This window comes from Zalophus californianus, chromosome 12, assembly GCF_009762305.2.
Source record: "Zalophus californianus isolate mZalCal1 chromosome 12, mZalCal1.pri.v2, whole genome shotgun sequence".
In the NCBI taxonomy this organism is placed as follows: domain Eukaryota; kingdom Metazoa; phylum Chordata; class Mammalia; order Carnivora; family Otariidae; genus Zalophus; species Zalophus californianus.
Genome location: NC_045606.1, coordinates 57,825,768 through 57,848,315, shown reverse-complemented (window position 1 = coordinate 57,848,315; position 22,548 = coordinate 57,825,768). Strand labels below are relative to the sequence as shown.

General features: G+C 49.6%; 3 protein-coding genes and 1 long non-coding RNA gene across 9 annotated transcripts in view; 3 read left to right on the top strand and 1 right to left on the bottom strand.

The window, feature by feature from the left end:
• The window catches only part of HOXA3 (homeobox A3), a 32,869-nt gene extending 30,029 nt beyond the window's left edge, over positions 1-2,840 (top strand). For all 5 annotated transcript variants that reach the window (XM_027573116.2, XM_027573118.2, XM_027573119.2 and 2 more), the window contains one exon: positions 1,113-2,840. In XM_027573116.2, the coding sequence (XP_027428917.1) occupies positions 1,113-1,912 (800 nt within the window). In that variant the 3' untranslated portion in view covers positions 1,913-2,840. The remainder of the gene's footprint in view (positions 1-1,112) is intronic.
• Positions 2,841-7,292: 4,452 nt separating this feature from the next.
• Positions 7,293-9,550, top strand: HOXA2 (homeobox A2). The gene is made up of 2 exons (XM_027574656.2): positions 7,293-7,836; positions 8,482-9,550. Exons 1-2 carry the CDS (start codon positions 7,446-7,448, stop codon positions 9,219-9,221), a joined length of 1,131 nt encoding a protein of 376 aa, XP_027430457.1. The 5' UTR covers positions 7,293-7,445; the 3' UTR covers positions 9,222-9,550.
• Positions 9,551-9,700: 150 nt separating this feature from the next.
• LOC113911775 lies at positions 9,701-13,707 on the bottom strand. The gene is made up of 2 exons (XR_003516597.2): positions 13,477-13,707; positions 9,701-10,184 (listed from the first exon to the last, which is right to left on the bottom strand). It is a non-coding gene; the product is annotated as an uncharacterized LOC113911775 (long non-coding RNA).
• Positions 13,708-13,847: 140 nt separating this feature from the next.
• HOXA1 (homeobox A1) lies at positions 13,848-16,647 on the top strand. Of its 2 annotated transcripts, XM_027574658.2 has the most exons (3): positions 13,848-14,286; positions 14,490-14,584; positions 15,105-15,291. In XM_027574658.2, the coding sequence occupies exons 1-2, from the start codon at positions 13,942-13,944 to the stop codon at positions 14,547-14,549; spliced, it is 405 nt and encodes a 134-aa protein (XP_027430459.1). In that variant the 5' UTR covers positions 13,848-13,941; the 3' UTR covers positions 14,550-14,584; positions 15,105-15,291. The 2 variants fall into 2 exon arrangements, with proteins under 2 accessions (XP_027430459.1, XP_027430458.1); XM_027574657.2 differs by having other exon boundaries at positions 13,848-14,584; positions 15,105-16,647.
• Positions 16,648-22,548: the final 5,901 nt, after the last annotated feature.

Genomic DNA, 22,548 nt, shown 5'->3' with positions numbered 1-22,548 from the left:
TTTCTTTTTAGCACAGCTCCTCATTTCTAATGAAACCGTGACATCCACTCCACACTGAAATGTGGCAGAATAAAAGCAGGCCTAGTCACCATCCAAGTGAGAATCAACGCTTTGCTTATAAGCAGAGCCCATTTTTAAATTTTTGCTCCAGTAGATGGAGTGGCTGCCTTACCTCTGGGAAGGCCCTACCCAGAGTTAGTACAGTGAAGGCAGCCAGAGACCTCCTGGGGGAGGGGATTTGGACTTGTCATGCTAATAGGAACCACATGGGTCTCCAGGAACTAGACTGGAGGACAGGCCCTGGGTCTTGGGCTTCCCAGCATCTTCGTTACCTTTTCTCCTGCCTTCTCCAGTTGCCAGTACCCTGCTCTGAGTCTGAGCATCTGGGATCCTCCAGAGTCAAGATTTGGGAGGCGGGATGGATAGGGCACAAGATTAGTGGATGAAATTGGGGAGGCTGCTTGATTAAATGAAGAACGCTAATTAATAGGACCCAGCATCAGGGGCCTGGGTCACCCCACCAGAAATTGGTACTTTCATTGAGATCTCTTCCTTTGGGCACAGAAGGCCTTCCAGATTGGGGCTTCCAGTCCACCCTTCTCCACTGGGTAGACTAAATAAAGTGGCCAGTTGAGGCAACTGTCCAAACCTTCAGTCAGTGAAGAGGGAAAGGTTTATTGAGTGTATATTAGGTGCCCCACATTCCAGTTACTGCGAAGGGAATGAAGATGGGTGACCTGCCCACAGGGAGCTTGTAGTCTGATAGGCCTGAAGGAACAGTAAGTGATTCAGAAAGTGAATAGTTCCGGGACGGAAGTACAGACCAGGAAGGCAAACTGGGGGTTCTGCTTTTCTGTCCTTACCTCTCCCCCCTTGGGGAAGCTTATGACTTGCAACTTGACTGAATGGAGGGGCTAGCTACCCAGCTACTGGCACTATTTCCAGGAGAGAGGGCAGCACCTGGTTCCTCAACCTCTTTTCTGGGCACTGACAGAGGGATCTTGGGGCCTGGAGCAAGGAGGGGCCTGGCGGGGTCAGGGGTTAGGCGGGGCTTGGGGCAGCCCCTGATGGCTCTCTTCCTCTCTCCTTTGCTCTCTCCTCTGTCCTCACAGGGGAGAGCTGCGCTGGCGACAAGAGCCCGCCTGGGCAGGCGTCGTCCAAACGGGCGCGCACCGCCTACACGAGCGCACAGCTGGTGGAGCTGGAGAAGGAATTCCACTTCAACCGCTACCTGTGCCGGCCGCGCCGGGTGGAGATGGCCAACCTACTGAACCTCACGGAGCGCCAGATCAAAATCTGGTTCCAGAATCGCCGCATGAAGTACAAGAAGGATCAGAAGGGCAAGGGCATGCTGACGTCATCAGGGGGCCAGTCCCCAAGTCGCAGCCCCGTGCCCCCCGGCGCGGGCGGCTATCTGAACTCTATGCATTCGCTGGTCAACAGCGTCCCATATGAGCCCCAGTCGCCCCCGCCTTTCTCCAAGCCTCCCCAGGGCGCCTATGGGCTGCCCCCCGCCTCCTACCCCGCACCCCTGCCAAGCTGCGCGCCCCCACCGCCCCCACAGAAGCGCTACACCGCGGCGGGGGCAGGGGGTACACCCGACTATGACCCGCACGCGCACGGCCTGCAGGGCAACGGCAGCTATGGGACCCCACACTTACAGGGAAGCCCCGTCTTCGTGGGGGGCAGCTATGTGGAGCCCATGAGCAACTCTGGGCCTGCCCTCTTTGGCCTAACTCACCTCCCCCACGCCGCCTCGGCAGCCATGGACTACGGGGGTGCTGGGCCGCTGGGCAGCGGCCACCATCACGGGCCCGGGCCAGGGGAGCCACACCCCACCTACACGGACCTTACCGCCCACCATCCTTCTCAGGGAAGAATTCAGGAAGCCCCCAAACTCACCCACCTGTGATGGTGGGCTCGGCTCGGGGCTGCGCGCCAGGAGAGTCCCCCCGCCCCCACCTTTCTTCTACGGTTTACTTTTTATTTTGTTTTGTTTTAAGGTTCTTCCTGCCCTCTTTTTTTTCTCCTCCGCCCCCTCTACCTTCCCCCCACCCCGTTTTGTTTTCTTTGGTAACGCGTTTTAATAGTCTATGTGACGTAGCAATCTTGGTTGCTGGAATGGCCGTCTATCCGTAGCGATGTTTATCTCCTCCCACCCCTCGCTCGGCCGCTGGCCCTGCATCCTTTACCTTCTCTACTCTTTGATCAGAAACAGGGTATATGAACAAATTTTCTAGCCGAGTTCTTCAATGTGAATTTGTTCGTACATTATGGCTCCCGAGGGGAAGCAATTACTTTTTTTTTTATTTTTAGGGTTTTTTTTTCTTTTAAATTGCACTTCTTGTAAAGAGCGAGAAAAAAATCAAAGGCGCTTTGAAACAGGGGCTCCCTGTGCAAGGATGACTAAGTGTACGTCTTTCCGTGTGTGTATGCTGGTGAACAGTCAGATTTATTTATATTTTTTTTGCAAGCATTGAATAATCTAAGTTTTAAATATTATTTATCCCCATCCGTTCGTATTTATATTAAAGAAATTCTGTACCCTGATTGTTCAGAAGGTTTCTTGGGCCTTTTGTTCAATAGTGTATTGGCGTACATAGAAAAATTTTTATTTGAAAGGGAAATATAATTCCTTTATAAAAACGGTAATGATGCAATAATACCAGAGAGGATCCAGCTTTTGAAAACAGTGATTTGGGTTTGTAACATCCGGCGAAACTGAAAAAAAATCTGTAAACGTGAAAAATGCTAGATTTGTTTTGAGAGTTCTACATTCCTTGCTGCTCACATTCTGAGAAACTAAACAAAAAAATAAATAAAGTTTTTATTCTGAATAATATCCGTGTTCAGAAGGGGTTCTTTGGCCGAAGATGGGGGTCTGCGTGGAATTCAGGCAGAGGCGAACTGGCTGAGCAGGCCGCGGCAAGCCTTCCAGCTCCGGAGTGGGGCCTGGCCAGGCGGTTCGTCTGGGGGCACAGCGAATTCTTGGGAAGGCTGCAGGAGCTCCTGGAGGCGAGCAGCTCTGGAAACGCCGAGCGCCAGCCCGCTGGGCTGCCTGATTCCCAGCTGCCAAGGAGGGGCCTGCGCGGGCGCCGGGGCTGCGGACTGCTGAGTGCGGGAGAAACAAAAGGCAGCCAGCCCGAAGCGCGGCGGGCACTCACAGGTGCCCGAGAGGCCCCGCTGGGGAGTAAGGCAGGGCTGTCTTCTCCAAGATCTTCCTCCAGGTCAAAGCGGACCAGCCAGTGCTTTAACCTTGGGAATCATCAGCTGCGCGGAGGATGCCGAGCATTTTCTGGAGCAACCGGACTCTCTGTGGATGCTCTTCGGTCCCTGATCTCTCCAGGAGGAAAGAATGACTCCTAAAATCGCCCCTGGGATCAAAAGAAAGGCTGAACTCCCAAGAGCCTCCCCGCGCCCTTCCCTGGACTGCTGGAGTCCCAGCTTCGTCTTCATCCCGGAATTTAGGATTTGGCATCCCCTGGATTTATTTCCTCTCCTTCATCCCTCCTCACTCTCCTTTTATGGCCCCAGGGGGAGGAGAAGAGAGAAAGGAGATTGGTATCTTTCTAATAAAAATGCAATTTTATAAGTACTTCTTTCATTTGATGCTGCAGGAGCTAAACATTACATTTCTACCCCTGGATTTAAGATAGGGCTGCCTACTGACTGGCTGGCAGATGCAAAAGCAGGCACAGGAAAGGGAAATATTTTTGTTTTCAAATTAAAGAATTGCTTGGAGAAGGAACCAAATTCAGAAAGTGAAAACCTCAGAACTGTATCCCCATCAACATCCCCTTTCTAAACTGGAAGTGAGAAACCACCTGCGTCTCGGGATCAGAAGCATCTGATGTGAGAAATAAATCCTCCTTCTCCCTGGATTGTATCTTTCAGAGACGGAGGTGAAAAATGTCGCCATTTTGTTTGCGATCCCAAATATCCATCATCATGGCCTCTATCTTTCCCCTGAGAAGCTCCCTCAGATGATCTTTAGAAATTGGCACTGGAGCCATTTTGGGGTATCTCCTGGGTTCACAGGAGCTGCTTTTAGGGAACCTTCTCACATTTTAAGAAAAAGAAAAAGGCTTAGAAGATGCAAAGCCAGGCAGCTGTAGAGATCTGGGTGTTTATCTCACAGCCAGAGATACTTCTCCCGCATCTGTTCTGGGGCTCTTGATACACACATATATATATTTTTTATTTTTAAAGAGTTTGGGCTATGGAAGGAGTAGATTTGCTCCCCACCCCACTCCAACCTCCCTGCCGAAATATGGTGCACTTCAGAAATGCAGAGTCTGGAAAACCAGTCTTTGTGAGGAGTGGAGCTTCCGCTCTTTGGTTGTTCAGATCTGAACTGAACAGGCCAAACAACCACAGAAGTGTTCTTATGAGTAATAATTTTACAGAAGTATATAAAATTACCTTGTAAAATAAGGGAGACTGGAGAGAGAGTGCAAGAGAGAGAGCGAGAGCGAGCGAACGAGCGCTATTCGTTCACAGAGGAAAATCTTTCAGAGATACCACTATTTGAACCCGTTTCTAAAATCTGCTGTTTAGCTGAGAGGGGAGTGGTTTGGAGGCAACCTCCTTCCCTCAGGGCACAGATTTTTAAATGAGATTCCAATACAATTCCCCATATCTTGGCAGTCAAAACATTCATTTTAGGTTTCAAAGAGAAAATATTGGTCTCACCTCCAGCTTCAAAGATATTAAAAATAAGTCGTTATTAAAATATTCCTGAGTTAAAGTAATAGATTTGGGGAAGATTTCAATGTTGAATGGCCAAAGAAAAGGGTTTGCTTCCAGATGGTATTTGAATTAAGGCTGCTGAGGCGAGCAGAAAGCTCTCACCCACGCAGCCCCTGACAAAGCCTCAGCGATATGGGGGCAGCGCTTCTCCCTTGCCATAACTCCCCCTCCCCTTAACCCCTCAGTATTATTTCTGGTAAAAGCAAATGCCAAAAGCCACTATCCCAGAATATGCAAAAGCACCTTTCCTAAAAGCAGCTTATAACTCTTCCTGCTGCCAAAACGATATCTTTAAAAAGACTAGTTTTCCTTGTTTACTTGCGTTTCCTGCTCTCCTCTTTGCTCGGCCACATTTGATCTTGGAAAGAGCTCGAAGCTGAAATGTGTTCTTAAGGGCCAGAAGCTGTCAAGGCTTTTGGTGAGCAAGATTGATCGCACCCAGACTTCCTTCAGAGCTTTGTTTGGAATAAAAGCAAGAAAACTGAAAAACCTCACATTTTCCAAAATAGCATCCCTATCTGTAAGGCGATGCTCTGGGCTAGTCAATGATGGAGGCCACTTTATATCTAATTTCCACCCAAGCCCCCTTTGATGCTGGCCTCAGAAATGGAGCCCTAGCCTTGTGCTGTGGTCAGCCTTTCTTGTTTTCTACGTAGATTTTTCTCCCCCACCAACCTCTCTCTCCCTGGCCATCAGAATGATTTATTTTCCTGCCATGGATGCCTGCCGGCCTGGGGGAGTCTGATCACTTGGTCCATTTCAAAGGAAGCAAAAGCGAATCATCATCCTCAGGGTTTGAGGGAAAAGAGATACCTTCAGATTTTTCTCTCAGCCTCCTCCCCTCTTTCTGGCTTGGTGGATTTTTTAAAAGTTATTGTTTGGTACCTAAAGGTGTTATCTTTTTGAACCCTCCAGCACAGTCCAGTCCAAGATGCCCTCAGTCTCAAGTCTCCGAATTGGGAAAAAAAAAAAAGAGAGAGAGAGAGAGAGAGAGCGCGAGAAAAGAGAACCTTTACAATTCCTCCTGAGGTTGCCCTCTCTCACCTGCGGTGCTTGTTTCCCACAGCAGAACCTGAGTGCAAATATCCCTGGTGGCCAAGGAGCAGAAAGGTGCGGGAGCCAGTTGGGGCTGCCAGGGAGCACGCTTTGCCTCTGAACCCACAAGCCCCCAGTCGGAGCGACAAGGACCAGGAGAAGAAGGAGAGGAAAAGAAAAAGAGAGAGAGAGAGAGAGAGAGAGAGAGAGGAACAAGCACCTTCTCCCTCCCTGCTGCTAACTTCCAACAGACTTCCTGGAAATCGGAAATACTCACCGCACCCGAGCCCTACGGGTATGAAACCCAGAATGCCAGGAGCCGCAGGAGCCTGCTCGGGGTGGCATTGCTTTGGCTGGCCGCCGCCCTGGCTACAGGGATTTGGACACATGGACCTGGGGTTGTTGTCTTGCTTGGCACATGCATCTATCTTTCTCGAGCCCCTCTGGAAAAGTTGATGGCACAGGAAGGTTGGGAAGCTTTGAGAGCCGCCTCCCGTCTTCCGCTTCCTTCTGGAGCCAGATGCATAGCTGCCTTGGAAAAGCCGGCTAACAATGGGCCGGGGTCTGGGTCCGGGGGGCGCGCACTCCGAGCTGGGCTTTGGGAGGGGGGCGAGGGCATGCGGGAGGGGTTTGGCGAGGGAGAGGAGGATAGAAGTGAGCGGGAAGGGGAGAGGGGAGAAGAGGAAAAAAGGAAAAGAGGGAGAGACAGAGAGGAAGGAAAACAGGGATCACTTCTGAAATCCAGGAACTGGTTTTAGAAAAGGGGGAGAAGGAAAGGGGAATAAAAGAGGGGAGACCCCAAAATGAATCCTTTCTTTTCTGTGTCTCCCCTCTCTCCTTCTCCTTCTCTCTCTCTCTCTCTCCCCCTCTCTCTCTCTGCCCCTCTCCCTCCCTCCCTCCTTCCCTCTCTCTTTCTTCTCCCTGTCTCACCTCCCCTCTCCCTCTGCTCCTGCCTCCAGCCTCAGCAGAACTTATGTGGCTGGGATGCGGGGCTCTCGGGTGTCAAAACTTTGAAGATTAATGGATTACTTTGTTAATGACCGCAGGCGTCAGACTGAGGTGCTTAAATGATTTGTGAGGTGCGAGGCGTCTTCCCGACAGTCCCAAACAATGCGCGGAGTGTGCGGGGCAGGCAGAGGGCAGCCGCCGGCGGGCCCGGCAGCAGGGCTCACACTCGCACACCCTCGCGGGCGCACACACCAGATCTGTGCCGATCAGGAGGCAGGCAGGCACCCTCGCCCCCACGCACTCCCGGGCATCCCCACCCACACCCACACCCACATATATGTATTTTTGCCCTGAAAAAAGTGTAAATAAAGCCTCGCTGGCCCCCAATGAGGCGTTCCTTCCCGACTTTTTTGGATCAATCAAACAGACAGTGGCTTCTTTTGATTAAAGCCCAAATTGTCATTGGGCAGAAGCAATCATGTGACAGCCAATTCGGTCCAATTTCAACCTTGTCTCCATGAATTCAATAGTTTAATAGTAGCGCGGTCCCCATACGGCTGTAATCAGTGAATTAGAAAAAAAACACCCCAGCAGCGATCTTCTATGATAGATTTTTTTTTCCCTCTGCTCTCGCCTTTTTCCTGGGCCTTGCCCCCCCAAAGCCCCTCCAGAAGAGGGAACTTTTTCTCCGAGGGGGCTCCAAGGAGAAGGCCATGAATTACGAATTTGAGCGAGAGATTGGTTTTATCAATAGCCAGCCGTCGCTCGCTGAGTGCCTGACATCTTTTCCCCCTGTCGCTGATACATTTCAAAGTTCATCAATCAAGACCTCGACGCTTTCACACTCGACACTGATTCCTCCTCCTTTTGAGCAGACCATTCCCAGCCTGAACCCGGGCAGTCACCCTCGCCACGGCGCTGGCGGCCGCCCCAAGCCGAGCCCCGCGGGCAGCCGCGGCAGCCCAGTGCCCGCCGGCGCCCTGCAGCCGCCCGAGTATCCCTGGATGAAGGAGAAGAAGGCGGCCAAGAAAACCGCGCTGCCGCCCGCCTCTGCCGCCGCCGCCGCCGCCGCCGCCACCGGCCCTGCCTGCCTCGGCCACAAAGGTCAGTCCGAAGACTTGGCCCCAGGTCCCCGGGACCCTTTTCCCCCTTCTGGGCTGCCCAGGGAGCGACTATGGGGGAGGGGAGCGTGGGCTGGGAGAGAAGGGGGAGAGAGGGAGAGATGCTTGGCTGCCTTCCCTTCCCCTGTGGGCTCAGAAGTGGGTCTGATGGAGAGAAAAGCGATCCTGCGCTGCACAATGAGACACATATATATTTTTAAGAAGAGGGGGGGAAAACTTTCCCTAACTTGTGTAATGTGGGATGATTTATTTGAGTTGGAACTGACCTCCTCTTGTCTAGTTGTCCTAGAGTTTGGCTTTTTGACAGTAATGAAGAGTGATAGATCGCTCTTGCTCAGCTAAGCAGCTGATGCATTAATTATAAATTGTGGTGTGGCTAATATAAAGTTTGCTCCCGGATGGAGAGGTTGGGGGGGAGCCACAGGCAGCAATTTGATGGAGGTGGAAGAGATGGGGTCTCCCCGGGCTGGGCTCCCAGGAAAGGCACAATAGCTCTGCTGCATCCAGGGGCGGCCATTTTGTTGCAGTTGATCTTTTCTGCTATATTTATTCTCCAGTGGAATAACCCCGCTCGGACCCCTCCACCTCCAACTGTGCGTGTGTCTCTTGTTGGTTTCCCTTTCCGCAGAATCCCTGGAAATCGCCGATGGCAGCGGCGGGGGCTCGCGGCGCCTGAGAACAGCTTACACCAACACGCAGCTTTTAGAGCTGGAAAAAGAATTTCATTTCAACAAGTACCTTTGCAGACCCCGAAGGGTGGAAATTGCAGCGCTGCTGGATTTGACTGAGAGACAAGTGAAAGTGTGGTTTCAGAACCGGAGGATGAAGCACAAGAGGCAGACCCAGTGCAAGGAGAACCAAAACAGTGAAGGGAAATTTAAAAGCCTCGAAGACTCTGAGAAAGCAGAGGAGGACGAGGAAGAGAAGTCGCTCTTCGAGCAAGCCCTCAGCGTCTCCGGGGCCCTTCTGGAGAGGGAAGGTTACACTTTTCAGCAAAATGCCCTCTCTCAGCAGCAGGCTCCCAATGGACACAATGGCGACTCCCAAAGTTTCCCAGTTTCGCCTTTAACCAGCAATGAGAAAAATCTGAAACATTTTCAGCACCAGTCACCCACTGTTTCTAACTGCTTGCCAACAATGGGCCAGAACTGTGGCTCTGGCCTAAACAATGACAGTCCCGAGGCCCTCGAGGTCCCCTCTTTGCAGGACTTTAATGTCTTTTGCACAGATTCCTGCCTGCAGCTTTCAGACGCAGTCTCGCCCAGTTTGCCAGGGTCCCTGGACAGCCCCGTAGATATTTCAGCTGACAGCTTTGACTTTTTTACAGACACACTCACCACAATCGACTTGCAGCATCTGAATTACTAAAAACATTAAAGCAAAACAAAGCATCACAAAACAAAAACCCCTTTGACCGGGTGGTTTGGCCTTCTTTTATTCCGAGAGTTGATTTTTCTTTTCTTTTCTTCTTGACCTACCCTGTCTCTCCTCTAAATGTGGAAGATTTTCTGTTTAGTGGTTCTCCTGATCCAGTTTCAGAGCCACCTTTTCCAGATTATTTTGGAGTTTTAGTTGTTCTGAATCGAATCCACCGACCCTCTATGTGATTTCCTGAAAGCAATATAGGAGGCCTGCAAGAAAGTGATCATATAATTGTATCTTCACTTTCTTTTTATTTTTGTATTACATTAGGATGCATTGTCATGAGTATTTTTGGTAGAATAAATTCTCCTTTGCTATAAGTAGCTTTCTTATTTTTTTCTCCCCCCTCTTTCTCAAAGATCATAACGGTTTCTTTTCCCTCTCTTAGTCTAATTTGGTAAATAAAATTCTGGTAACAATTCATCTTCTTTTTCAATTTTAATATATTTATTAAGGGGGCATGTTCAAAGTCTTCAAAAGACAACAACAAAAAAGAAAGCCAGAAAATGGTTAGGACTTCTGAGAAGTGTTCTTTTTTTTTTCTCTTTTCTCTTTTCTTTCTTTCTTTTTAAAGGGAATGGATTTGGTTTTTCAGTGTAGAGGTTCAAGCCATAGATTTAAATTGGTAATAGAAACAGGATTGGGCAGCCTCAGAGTTGGGCCAAGCCCAAGCTTTTGAAAGTGGAGAAATAAAGTGCCTACAGAAACCCCCAACTCCAGGAAGGAGGAACATGGAGTTTCTTTAACAAGCTACCAGTCTTCAGGTCCATAACTAAGTTATCAACAATTCATTTATTTATACACATTTGTTTCAAACATCTACTTTCCAGCCCCTCCCCCACAATCCCGGAAACATTTTCAGTGTGGTCGATTAGTCTCCCAGCTGTTGATGGGTCCAGGCAAACAGACCTAAAAGGTAGAGAAAAACAAAAACAAAACAAAACAATGGTTACTAGCTGGAAAATGCACTTCAGAAAGGGTTCTTTCCAATCCTCTGGTTCAGTCATTCTACGATTCTTTTTTCAGGGTCAGAAAAATCAATATTTCATTCTTAAATCTGTTTACATGGCAAATAATGGATCATTAAAGCTGTGAAGTCAGGTTACCAAGTTGAGATTTAAATTGGAGAGTTTGTGCGCCCTAGGTTATAAATTAACCCAATTTCTAGAGAGAGAAAGAGAAAAAGCACTTTAAATAAAATACCAATAAAATGTGATCCAGGGCACGTTACTGGGTTGTTCTGTTTCCCCCCCCCTCTTTCATCTCCCCATGCTGATTTTTCCCTTACTGAGCTCTGCTACTTACCGTGAGAAAACGCAGCGTGTAAGCAACATGTGTGGGGGGCGGGTTGATTTAGGAACCCGGCTCTTAACAGCTAAGGCTTGGAAGTTACAATGAAATCGCGATCTTTCTCCATGGGTTTGCACCCTACCTTCCTCCACCCTTTTGCCCCCGAAATCCTGGCAGCGGCGGAGGCGTGTGAGGACCCCGGCGGGTCTCCAGCCCCAGGCGCGGAGCTGAGCAGGGCGGCCCGGCCGCAGCCAGGGCTGAGCCGCTGCTGTTTGCGATTCGTCCTACGCTCATAAATCAAACGCTTTCTATGAATGAGAATGTCATCAAAGAGATCAATTGCAGGAACACATGCACAAATAAAAATCCTCTTACGTATTTGCCGGGGATCCCCGTCCGAAAGCATTAAGTTAGAAGGCGTTTAGTCATAATTCATTTTTATTGCTCTTTTAAAACAACAGCTTGGCTGAGCCGCGGATGCCATGAACAGCTCCGGGCCTCCGCGGCGTTTTGTCTCCTCCTTGCTCCTTCCCTTTCTAGTAGAAGAGCCCTGAAAGAGGCGTTTTGAGCCCAGCAAGCCGCTTGCAGGCCATCATTTAACTAGTGACCAAGCTCTCCTTTCGCCCACTCTCCCAGGGCATTTAAAGAGACTTTAGCTCGAATCCGGGGGCTCTGGCCTACACGCTCAGAAAACCAGGGTCTTCTACATCGCGGAACGAGCCCCAGGATTTCGTGGGGGTGGGGAAAGAACTGAGCTACGGAAGCCTTACGGGCTCGAGGCCAGAGGAGACTGCCTTTGTAAGCAACACCGGGAGAGCAGCGCTCTGGGCGGCCAGCCCGGGCGGAGCAGGCTCGGCTGCGAGCCGGGAGCCGGGAGCCGGGAGCACTGCGCTGAGGTGGGTCGGTCGCCGGCCCGAGTGCTTGCGGGCTTAAGTGCAAGTGCATCCATGTGGCCCCAAGAAAAACACCCCCACCCGTGCTGGCTCTGGAATGAGGTCCGGAGGGAGGAAGAGAAGTGGAAGGAGTGGAGCGCGGAGGCCGAGAACTAGCGGAGTAAGGAAAGCGGTTGATGCCCGGGATGGCTTTGTGGCTCAAGCCCTGCGGCCAAGGGGCTTGCGTAAACCCGGGCTGAAGAAGCCAACAAAGGGACAGGAATGAGACCAGGAGAAAGCAGACCGTCCGCAATGCCAGCTCGGACCTTCTCACGTTCTACCTCCTCCCCGACAGGAGCCCCTTCTCTTCCCATCGTTGGAAGCCTGGCGCTCTTAAGAAAGCCGCCTCCAGGAGGGCCGCCTTTCCTTTCCCCTTCTCGAAGATGAACGTCCCCAGGTGCTGAAATTGGGGCAGGAATGACTTTTCCTGTCTGTGCTCTCTCTTAACCGCGGTTGGGGATGGGTCAAAGGTCACAGAAAAATACCGTTTCAAAAGAAAATGTTTGGGGGAAAATGTTTCTTTGCTACTGAGGGAATCCGTAGTCAAATGTCTGCAAGAGTTTCCCCTCATGGAGGGGAGGGGGCAGGTTGGGGGGGAGGGAAACTTCTATATGTGGAGAACAGAATGCAGAAGCCTGAAAGGTTGACTAACACATTTGAAATGTGCCTGCCTCAAGCAAAACTTCCTTCTTCTAACTGGGGAGGGAAAGCTAGAGGGGAGTGGGAACCCCATCCTCAGATAAATTTTATCTGTCCGATTCTGGTGTGGTAAACAGGGTCAGGGAAAAATCTCTACTGCACTGGCTGCAAAAGCTTCTTGGATGATCCCTGGATTTCTTTTACCTAAGAACGTATCAATTCTCGGTCTCAGTTTGGCATTTTCTCTTTACAAGCCAAGGGTTGACACGAAACCTAATAGTAAACAGCAATTAACGACCCCGTCAGCATCAGGGTAGGATGAGGGTGATGGAGAACAGGACCCCTGGCCTGGGATGACGCTCAGATTTGCACGCGTCTCTCTAGGGAAAGACTTGAAGGTTCACACAAGGAACTACACAGTCAGTTACAAAGGGGAGGAGGTGTTGGGGAAGAAGAAAATATCCCGTCCACCATCAGCCATCTGTCCACCGCCCCTCCCACCTGCCAGCCCCTACCCACTTCAGACGTGCAGTAGAATGGCGGGGGGGGGGGGCGGCTAGTGGATAAAGGAAGCTCTACCACTCCTAACATCCCCCTCCAGAAAACGAGCACCATTGCGGGGGGGAGTTCAGCGTATTTTGCTGGCGCTGTGGTCTCGCCCTTTGAGGCCCCTGCCGGAGCGCGCAGACTCCTGGGTCCCGGGGAGCCGGCAGATGGCCTGCAGCGCACCGCCCGGCCCCCACGCTGGCCACGTCCGCTAGCGTCATCTTTCTCCCCCGCCTCCTACCCTTCAAAATCCAGCGGCAGAGCTGCTCGGGATCCCGTAGGGCTCCCGGAGCAAAGCTGAGTGGGGAGGAGGAAGGGGCGGAGAGCGAGGAGAGAGGGAGGGCGAAGAGCCCGGCCACCCCCGGCCTTTTCCGGCAAGCTTAACTACTACCAATCACCCGCTCCCGGGCGTCGAATTACAGAAGCTCCTCATTGCCTTGCTAATAATCAGTTGGGGTGGAGGGAGTAGGGTTCGGAGACCCTCCTTGGAGAAGGGAAGTTTTGTTTTGTTTTGTTTTTTCCTTGCTCTTGTCCCCTCCACGCCCACCCGGAGTCCTCCAGGCCAATCCTCTGCGCACTTCCCTCTCCCTTCCGAGCTTGGAGAGCTGGTGGCCTGGCCTCGTCCTACGCCACTGCCCCGGCACCACAGCAGGGACTGTGTAGGGAAAGCGCCCGGGGAGCTACCCTTCCTGCTCCGCGCACTGCGGGCTCGGCCCCTGAGCTAGTGGCAGGCCGGAGAGCTCTGGCCCCCTGATTCCCGACCCAAGAGAGACGGAGCCCACTTCCCTTCTCACCTCTTGCCAGTTCATCTTTCTGTGCACGGTGGGGAGGGGGCGGAGACGGGGATGCCTCCTAGCCCCCACCTCCCGGAGGGGGGGAGAGCGGAGTCGGCGCGCGCAGAGGGTGGCTTCTGCTCCCCTTCGGCCCAGCGCTCCGAATCTGCCCTTGCAGCCGCCGCAGCTGCTGCCGCCGCCTGGGCTGCCTGGGGGGGCGACTGCGCGTCACCTAGACTGAGGAGCGCCGGGGATTTAAATGCCACTGAAATGGTGATCCATCACCGCGGGAGCCGCAAACTTTCGCAGGAGGCTCCGCCATTGGCTGACATAGTCACGTGCCCCTCCCCCGGCGCCCTCCGCCCTCGCGCCCCCCCTCTTGCGCACTGTACATTCATATCATTTTTCTTCTCCGGCCCCATGGAGGAAGTGAGAAAGTTGGCACGGTCAACCAGGGCTTCGCAGGACCCGGTCCCTCAGTGACAGATGGACAATGCAAGAATGAGCTCCTTCCTGGAATACCCCATCCTCAGCGGTGGCGACTCAGGGACCTGCTCAGCTCGAGCCTACCCTTCCGACCATGGAATTACAACTTTCCAGTCGTGCGCGGTCAGTGCTAACAGCTGTGGCGGCGACGACCGCTTCCTAGTGGGCAGGGGGGTGCAGATCAGCCCACCCCACCACCACCACCATCACCACCCCCAACCGGCCACCTACCAGACTCCCGGGAACCTGGGGGTGTCCTACTCCCATTCGAGTTGTGGTCCAAGCTATGGCGCGCAGAACTTCGGCGCGCCTTACAGCCCTTACGCGTTAAATCAGGAAGCAGAAGTAAGTGGTGGGTACCCCTCGTGCGCTCCCGCAGTTTACTCTGGAAATCTCTCATCTCCCATGGTCCAGCATCACCACCACCACCAGGGTTATGCTGGGGGCGCGGTGGGCTCGCCTCAGTACATTCACCACTCATATGGACAAGAGCACCAGAGCCTGGCCCTGGCCACGTATAATAACTCCTTGTCCCCTCTCCACGCCAGCCACCAAGAAGCCTGTCGCTCCCCTACATCAGAGACGTCTTCTCCAGCGCAGACCTTTGACTGGATGAAAGTCAAAAGAAACCCTCCCAAAACAGGTCAGTCTTGCCATTCCTTGGATGTTCCTTGATGGTTCTGGAAGGAGCTTGTTTGCTTAGTTGCCAAGGAAAATTAATACTTTTTTTTTTTTTTGAAAAGTTCTTGCTTCCCACCGGTGTTGTTGGGTATGGCGAGATTGCCCAGGTGTGTGGGGCAAAGGAGCATCTGGGACTGTTGTGTTTTCCAAAGGGCTGAGTTTTAGAGGTTCTGGAATAGGAAGTGGGTAGGGGTATGTGTGTGTGTGTGTGTGTGTGTGTGTGTGTGTGTGTGTGTGTGTGTCGTGGGGGGGTTGGTTCTGTTAATATCTCCAGGCTCCATTAATCACGGGTCTGACCATGCTAATGGTTGACTTCAGATTAACACTTTACACCTCATCAGTCACCTTTCCCAGCCTAGTTTCTGTTGAGAAATTCTTGATCTCCCCTTTACCTGAATGTTGCTCTGAAGCGTGTAGGGGATCTCATATGGATTGTAAAAATTTTTATCTTTCTCTCTCATCGTTCCCCATCATGCCCCCAGGGAAAGTTGGAGAGTACGGCTACGTGGGTCAACCCAATGCAGTGCGCACCAACTTCACCACGAAGCAGCTCACTGAGCTGGAAAAGGAGTTCCACTTCAATAAGTATCTGACGCGCGCCCGCAGGGTGGAGATTGCTGCATCCCTGCAGCTCAATGAGACCCAGGTGAAGATCTGGTTCCAGAACCGCCGGATGAAGCAGAAGAAACGAGAGAAGGAGGGCCTCTTGCCCATCTCTCCTGCCACCCCGCCAGGAAGTGAGGAGAAGGCCGAGGAATCTTCAGAGAAGTCCAGCTCTTCGCCCTGCATTCCTTCCCCGGGGTCTTCTACCTCAGACACTCTGACTACCTCCCACTGAGGCCCACCCAGCCCCAAGACTCCGCAGCCCAGGCTCCTCTGAGGGCTGGGGACTTCCTACCCAAAGCACATTCTTAGCTTATCTTCCTTTCCATTTACAGTCTCTCTCTTCCTTTCTGATCCTATCTGGGGAGCTCCTGGCCAGGATAATGTGTTTCCAGAGAATTCTAGATTAGAGGCTTGATTGGTGTGTGTGTGTGTGTGTGTGTGTGTGTGTGTGTGTGTGTGTGTGTGTGCTAACTCCTTCATGTAGATTAGGTGCCATAATCAATGTTTTGATGGCCCCCAACACCCTTCCCTACTTTTAGGAGATTTCCACAGAATCTGTTCCTTTCAGATGTCCTTTGGCATATAGTCTCCTTTGCCAGCAGAAACATGTCAGAGGGAGGCCTATCCTTTACCTATCTGTGTATTTACAGTTCTCTCCTACTTTGCCCTTAAAGTGGGATAGAGAGAAAGGAGAGTCCAGGAGCTCATAAAGAAGAGATGCACTATGAGCGTGTTTACACAATTAAATCATCCCTTAATTTAATTCAATTTCATGTGTGTGTTTGCTGGTTGTAAATACTTTGTCCTGAGAGATTTATCTTTATACAGATTTTCTAGAAATGTTTAGATTAAGTGACTAAAACAGGGTGGGTAACTGAAACTGGTACTATTTTATATGTGATTTTGGGTTAAAGAATAAAATTGCTCACTTAAACTCAGATGCCTCAGAGGGTAGCCTGCATTTGTTCTTTCAGTGAGTTAAGAAGGCCTGTAGAACACAAGGTTCAAAAACCTTGCTTCCTGTGCTAAGTCTCTCCCCATCCCCACCCGTTTATTGTTTCTCTGGCCACACTGTATTTGAAATTTGTGCTGGATTATTCAGAACCTAAAGGTATTATTCAAACCAGCTTCTTCCTTCCACAGTTATCTTAGCTGGATATGATGTATTTTCAGCTCAATTGTTAATGTGATGGATGGCACAATGAATGTATATTTTGTGTGATTCGTGAATAGTCTTTTGCATGTCGCACAATGTTTTGATGTCCCTGAAGTACCATACTGAGTTATATCAGTTATTCTTTGTGAGCCTATGATATTCCCCCTTTCCTGTACAATCATGAACAGCTCTGAGATCCTGGAGTAATGTGATCCAGAGCAGAGTTTACGGGTCTTCAGATGTCTGTAATAAATATATTCAAGTTTCACATAAGCTTAAGCATCCCTGTATTTGGCTTGGCTACAATTTGTTGGCTTATTTCACGTGGGGAGGGGGGAAGGGTGATGTGTACTTTCAGAGGTGGGCCTTTTCTTGAAAAAAATAAATGCTTTCCATTATGTAGCTGAAACTTCCCCTATGAGTGTCATAGCACCTAGCTGATGCCTATTTAATAGGTTGATTTTCTTTAAAATAACAATAGTTCCTTTATTATAATCCAAGTTCATAATGGAAAAAAATGAATGGTGAAGAAATTTATGAAGCAGATCTATTTTTGAAACAAACATGGATACTTCCTGGGTCAAGTGCTAACCTTTTCACCTCCAACTGAATGTTGACGTATATATAAACAGAACCCCCTTCAAAAGCCCAAACTCTTCAGTCCGTCTTTCCTCACATCAGTGAACCAAGAGCTAAGAGATTCACATTTAATGAGCTCCAGTATAAAGCTGTTTGAGGACGAGACCTCCACCTCACCCCTCTTCTTTTCTGGCTTGTCAGGCAGTGTTCCAGTATAGTCCAGCCTTTAAACTGAGTATGGTCTATCTTCAGTAAACCCACTGCATCTGTCTTCCCATCCGTCCTGTCAGTGTCTGTCCCTGCCACTCTCTCCACGTCCTCCTGCCCACCCCCTCTGGGTTACACATCTCATTCCCATCAGATTCAGCTTTGATTTCATAGCCAGCATGGCTGTCAGGGGTCTACTCTAATCCATAACCCAGTTCTAATTCCCTAACCCAGGAAAAAAGTTTTCATTTTCTTCCCTGGGCTCAACAGATTCTTCCAGGAGACCTTTTGAAAGCTGCCCTGAAGTGTTTCGATATTCAAGTTGCTTCCAACCGAGGCAAGTGTCTGCTCTGGAACAGAGGAAGCCAGCAAATCAAATTGTTCAAAATGGCTCTCCCCCCAGACCTCTTACCACTTTTCCTTTACCTTCGCACATTTTCAGAGGCTTTAATTTAGCCCCAAGGGTAGAGGAGAAATACAGCATCACAAATAGAGGCATATGACTTCCTTCCTCTCCCAAGCGTGTTTTACAAAGGATGGGCTGGCAGTGGGAGGAGAAATCCTACAAAAACTTGGAATTTGCAGGCCTCCTAGAGCACCCAGGAGATTTCCTGTACTTCCCTGTCAAAGGGGGCAAGCCTGGACTTTGCAGGCACAGTTGCTGCGGCCACATCAAGGGCACCCGCTGCCCTCCCCTTGGCTCTGGGATCCTGGGCTCCGGGATTGCCTCTAAAAGACTCAAGTGGATGGAGGAGAACTTCAAAGTAGGCCAACTCTTTCTTTCATTTCCCACCCTGACCTTATACAGTATCTTTTGTTTATTAGTGTAAGGCCACACAGCAAAACAGATGGCTGGTTTCCAAATTCTTTAATGTGTTAAAGTGTCATTTGCATGCCACTGCCGTAATTTCAATATCTAAAAGCAGGGCCGGACCCGCTGGAATCCTGGAGATTCCAGTCTTCAAGGTGCTGGTTTTAATGTAGCTGAGAGAGAGGAGAACAATTAATTATGGCTAAACATCCAAAGCCTTCTCTAGATCGTGGAATAAATCAGTTAACAAACAATGCATTTAGGAAACATTAATATACCTTTCAACAAGGAAAACATTTGTATCTTTTTAGTTGCCCCAATCGATTAAATCAGAGGCACTTAACCACATCCCATTTCTAGGTCTCTTTTTCCGTTTTGGTCTCTTGAGGAGCATGGTTAGCTCCCTGAAAATGACAGCAATGGTGACTGAAACAACAAAAGATGGAAAACAGAAAATAGCATTTTATTGATAAATTTCAAAAGGACAAGAGCCTCAATTAGGGACTTGGGATAATTACAATACAAAATTCCAGTTTTCAAACGCTTTCTCCTCACTTCCTTCACACTCATTCAAAGTACTCCTGAAATTCAGGGTGTCCCCAACCTAGGGCTGAGTTGAGATCTTGCTCTGAAGTCTGCTCCTGGCTTCACCTTTGAAAGTTTACTTTTGGAGGCTATTCAGATGCCATGGTGTTTTCCTCTGGGGCAATCAGATTCAAACCGATCAATATTTACTCAGTCTGAAAGGGTTGTTGAAAAGGCTGCTAACAACAAACTGCTTAGCTGCTCACCCCTGTTTAATCTCAGGTTCACTGAAAGTTCAAGAAGAGATGAATGCAGTGATGGGTCACTTTAGAATGAGTCCCAGCGGTTTATCTGAGCTCTCTGCTAAAGGCAACAATTATAGTTCCATCCCTCTTTGGGAAAGGGGCAACTTTCCTATTATTCTTTTGCTAAACTGTGTTTACTAGAAACTTAAAACACTTTCCTCTCCCTTCCTGGCTTTTTTTTTTTTTTTTTTTTTGGAGGTGGGGAGGGAGCTTCCAGCCGCCCTTCCCCAGCCTCTCTCCTTCTCTAGCTTTCTGCCAATCCACTAGGTTTCATTTGAGTTAAAATAAATTACAATGAAGATTTTTAAAATGTTAAATTAGCCTGACAGAAGAGATCCGATTTATTTCAGATGCCAAGAGCTATGAAATGAGGCTCTTCGGGCTGTTAGAGCTTATCTTCCTTGCGAGAAAGTACAGGGCAAGATTGAATTGAAATCCATTTGCGTTTGAGTAATACCGACAATCAGAGCCCCAATATCCATCTGAGATGACTTTTTAGACAGGAGGTGAGAGGAGGAAGGGGTAATTTGCTTGTGCAAAAGCAAGTACCTCAGGTAGAAAGTCAACTTTAAAATTTTATACTCTCCTAGTGCATAGACTATTGAGATGAGAAAGGAAGACCCAAGGAAGCCAGTTGGGAATGATGGGAGAAGATGCTGACCACTGAAGCTAATTGCTACAGCTCTTCAGAGGTCAAAGTTCATGTAATCACTGCATAAATGCATACTAAATAGGGATTTATTAAGCTTTTCTGATGGCTGAGCACGTCTGTGGAAAAAAAAAAAAAAACAACAACGGTCGCTGCTGTTTGTGCTCCTTCCCGAAGAATAATCATTCTAGCAGTAGAAGCTCTTGGAGTCTGTGTCTTTAATTTACTGTTTTGAATGACAGGATACCCTTCTGTTTTTAAAATTTTGAAATCAATGCATGGACAACATCTTTATTTTGGATGGGATTGTAAAATAACTCTCTCACTCTTAGAAATGCTATGGTTTTTTTCAATACACACAAGAATACAAGTTAGCTCGTCCTTATCAGAGAAGCTACTCATTAGATGGCTAACTTTGGTGACCTTCTCCTCTAGACAAGCCTACTTTTGCCTGCATTTTTGATAGCACACAAAAGTTCGGTCTTAGGACCTCTTGTGCCTAGATGATCAAAACTGAAAGGGACCCATTTACCCAGCCTCTCATTTTATGAATCAGAAAGATAAGGCGCCCAGAGGTGGACTGATTTGACTTAGTATTATTACCCTTACTTCCTAAATAAAAACCAGGGTAGTTTATATTCTGAGGCCCGTGTACTTCTTGATTCAAAATTCCTGATTTGATTTTGCCCCTTCCCATTTATTCTATGTGATTTTTTTTCAGTCTGGATATAGTTTCACAGTTTTCCACTTCTGGTTTACTAGCCATCCACTAAGTCCTTGATTTCGAAGCCATCAAGATTACTTGAATCTTTGAAATGACCTTCCAGTTGAATGTTTCTGCCATCTTGCTTGAAGGTTAAAATATTGGGCTGCTTGCCGTTAAAGACGTACGTCCTTAAAATATAAAAATACAACAGGTAAAATTCAACACACATATATATTTGTTGTTGTTGTTTTTGAACCTAGACTAGGGAAGAATAGATGAAAGAGGAGTTGCCTGTGCCCAAGTTCAAGCTCCATTAAATTGTCAGTATCAGCTAGAAAGGGCTTAGAGACTAGCTAAAAAGGGCTTAGAGATGCAAGGAACAGTCCAGGAGGTGTCTTAACCCTAAATTTTCTGTGTTTGTTTCTGTTTGGTTTATGGCATAGCATAGCCTCCGGAACTGTTCTGGTCCATATTTCTTAGTTTTCTTCACGACTCACTCATGTACCAAATACACATACAATTTAACAAAATTTCCTTGCAACACAACTTTCCACATTTTCCTTCCTTGGTGGGGTCCTGCTGATCTCAGCAGAACCTGCTGCCCAAAGGGACACCTATGGCTGTCAGTGGAATCCCCAGCGTTTTAGCGCCTTCAAATATAGCTAAACTTCAATTGCAGAACAGCAAAGCAAACAACAATCAAGCAATTCTAGTAGAGCCTAGCCTATGAACCTCCCCCCACCCAATCTCAAACCCCAATTAAGCCCTGTAAAATAGTCTGGAAAGACTGCATTTGGGTTTATTGGAAACAAATGAAAAGACCGACGTTTCTTTTTCTCAACATTTCCAGACACAACTAAAATATGAGTCTCCACTTTTTTAAACAGCCCATTAAATTTTTTTCCTATCAAAAAAATGTGGTGGAAAACGTCCAGTCACAAGCCTAATCTATAGAAATCAGATTGTTTTGCGTTTTCATTTTAGGCGTGGGCGTTCAGGGGAAAAATACGCGACGGCTTGCAACGAAAAAAAAGCGCAAAAATTTATTGATTTTGTTTTGTTTTCTTTTTGAACTGGGATACTTTTTAGCCGCCCTGGACATTTTAGACTGCTTCCTTTTAAAAGAAAAATCGCCACAGAACCACAGCGAGAATGCAGAAAGCCACGATTCAAACGAGCAGGGACCCTCCTCCCTCCCCGCCAAATATCGGCAATACGGTTCCGGGAATCTGCCCATTCTGAGGAACAAACGAGGTCCTTTCCTCAGGACGCGCCGGGGCAGCTGCCAGAGGCTCGGCTCCGGCGATCGCTCGCGGGGCAGCGCTGCGTGGTCCCGGCCGCCCGCGGAGGCTGCTGCCGCGGGGAGAGGCCGCCGGGTCCTCGGCGCCCCGCAGCGCTGGAGCGGGGCCTCGCCGCCAAGGAGAAGAAGGATTTGCCTTCCTTAGCTTCCCCGCCTCCTCTCTCCGAATTCTTCGGCAAACGCCGCCGCACCCTTCCAGTCCCGCGCGGGCCCCACGCAGAGCCGGGCGGAAGCAGCATCCGGGCCCTTCGCGGGTGTGCGGGCGGCGCAGCCCGGCCGGCCTGGGGCCTGCGCGCTTCCCGGCCGCGGCTGGGGGCGGCCTGGCTGGGAACCGAACGTGGGTCGGGGCACCTCCCGGGAGGCTGCGAAGAGCCCCGCTTTGTCTCAGGGGGCCACTGGGCCTCCAGTTCCCTCGTTCTTTCCCCGCCAGCATCGCCTTGCTTCCAGGTGCTTCGGGACGCGGCCGGAGCTGAGAGGTGCGGCCTCATGCCTCAGGCGGCGGCCTGACTCCTCCTGGTGGGGGGCTCCGGGCTTCCATTCCCAGAGCCCTGGATGAGGGACGGAGCATCTCTTCCCCAGGAGGAGAAACCCAGGTCGGAAGCCTAGTCCCCTAGTTCATCTTCTAAGATGTGAAAGGGGGAGGGAGATTTTACATCCTGCTTGCTTCCTCCTCCCAGCTATTTCCAAAATATATTTAATTGAGTAACATACTCATTCTCCTTCTAGTTCAAGTTAGATGTTTTGATGGGTCGAGGTGAGGATTGCAGGGGTGATGAGAAGTTTCTAAACACTGGATGTTCCTCGAGCGACTAGTGCTTCTCTAGTCAAGCGAACTCGTTGCTTCTCAAATGTCCTCTCTTTTCAGTTGCAGAATCAAACGGCGCCTTGCCGCCTCAAGTCTCACTTCTTTCTAGAAAGTTTCCTGTCCTGCTTCCCACTCTTTGAGCTGAGCCCCTCGTCAAAACACCTTTTACACAGCGAGCTTTGTTCCACAGCACCCAACTGGGAGGGTGAACTAGACTATCCATTTGTGTTGGTCTTGGCTCCCCAAATGGATCTTAAGCTTCCTGAGGGCAGGGCCC

Coding starts and splice junctions, on each gene's coding strand:
- HOXA2 (XM_027574656.2), top strand. CDS start 7,446: ATGAATTACGAATTTGAGCGAGAGATTGGTTTTATCAATAGCCAGCCG. Junction 7,837..8,481: donor TGCCTGCCTCGGCCACAAAG/GTCAGTCCGAAG, acceptor CCCTTTCCGCAG/AATCCCTGGAAATCGCCGAT.
- HOXA1 (XM_027574657.2), top strand. CDS start 13,942: ATGGACAATGCAAGAATGAGCTCCTTCCTGGAATACCCCATCCTCAGC. Junction 14,585..15,104: donor AAGAAACCCTCCCAAAACAG/GTCAGTCTTGCC, acceptor TCATGCCCCCAG/GGAAAGTTGGAGAGTACGGC.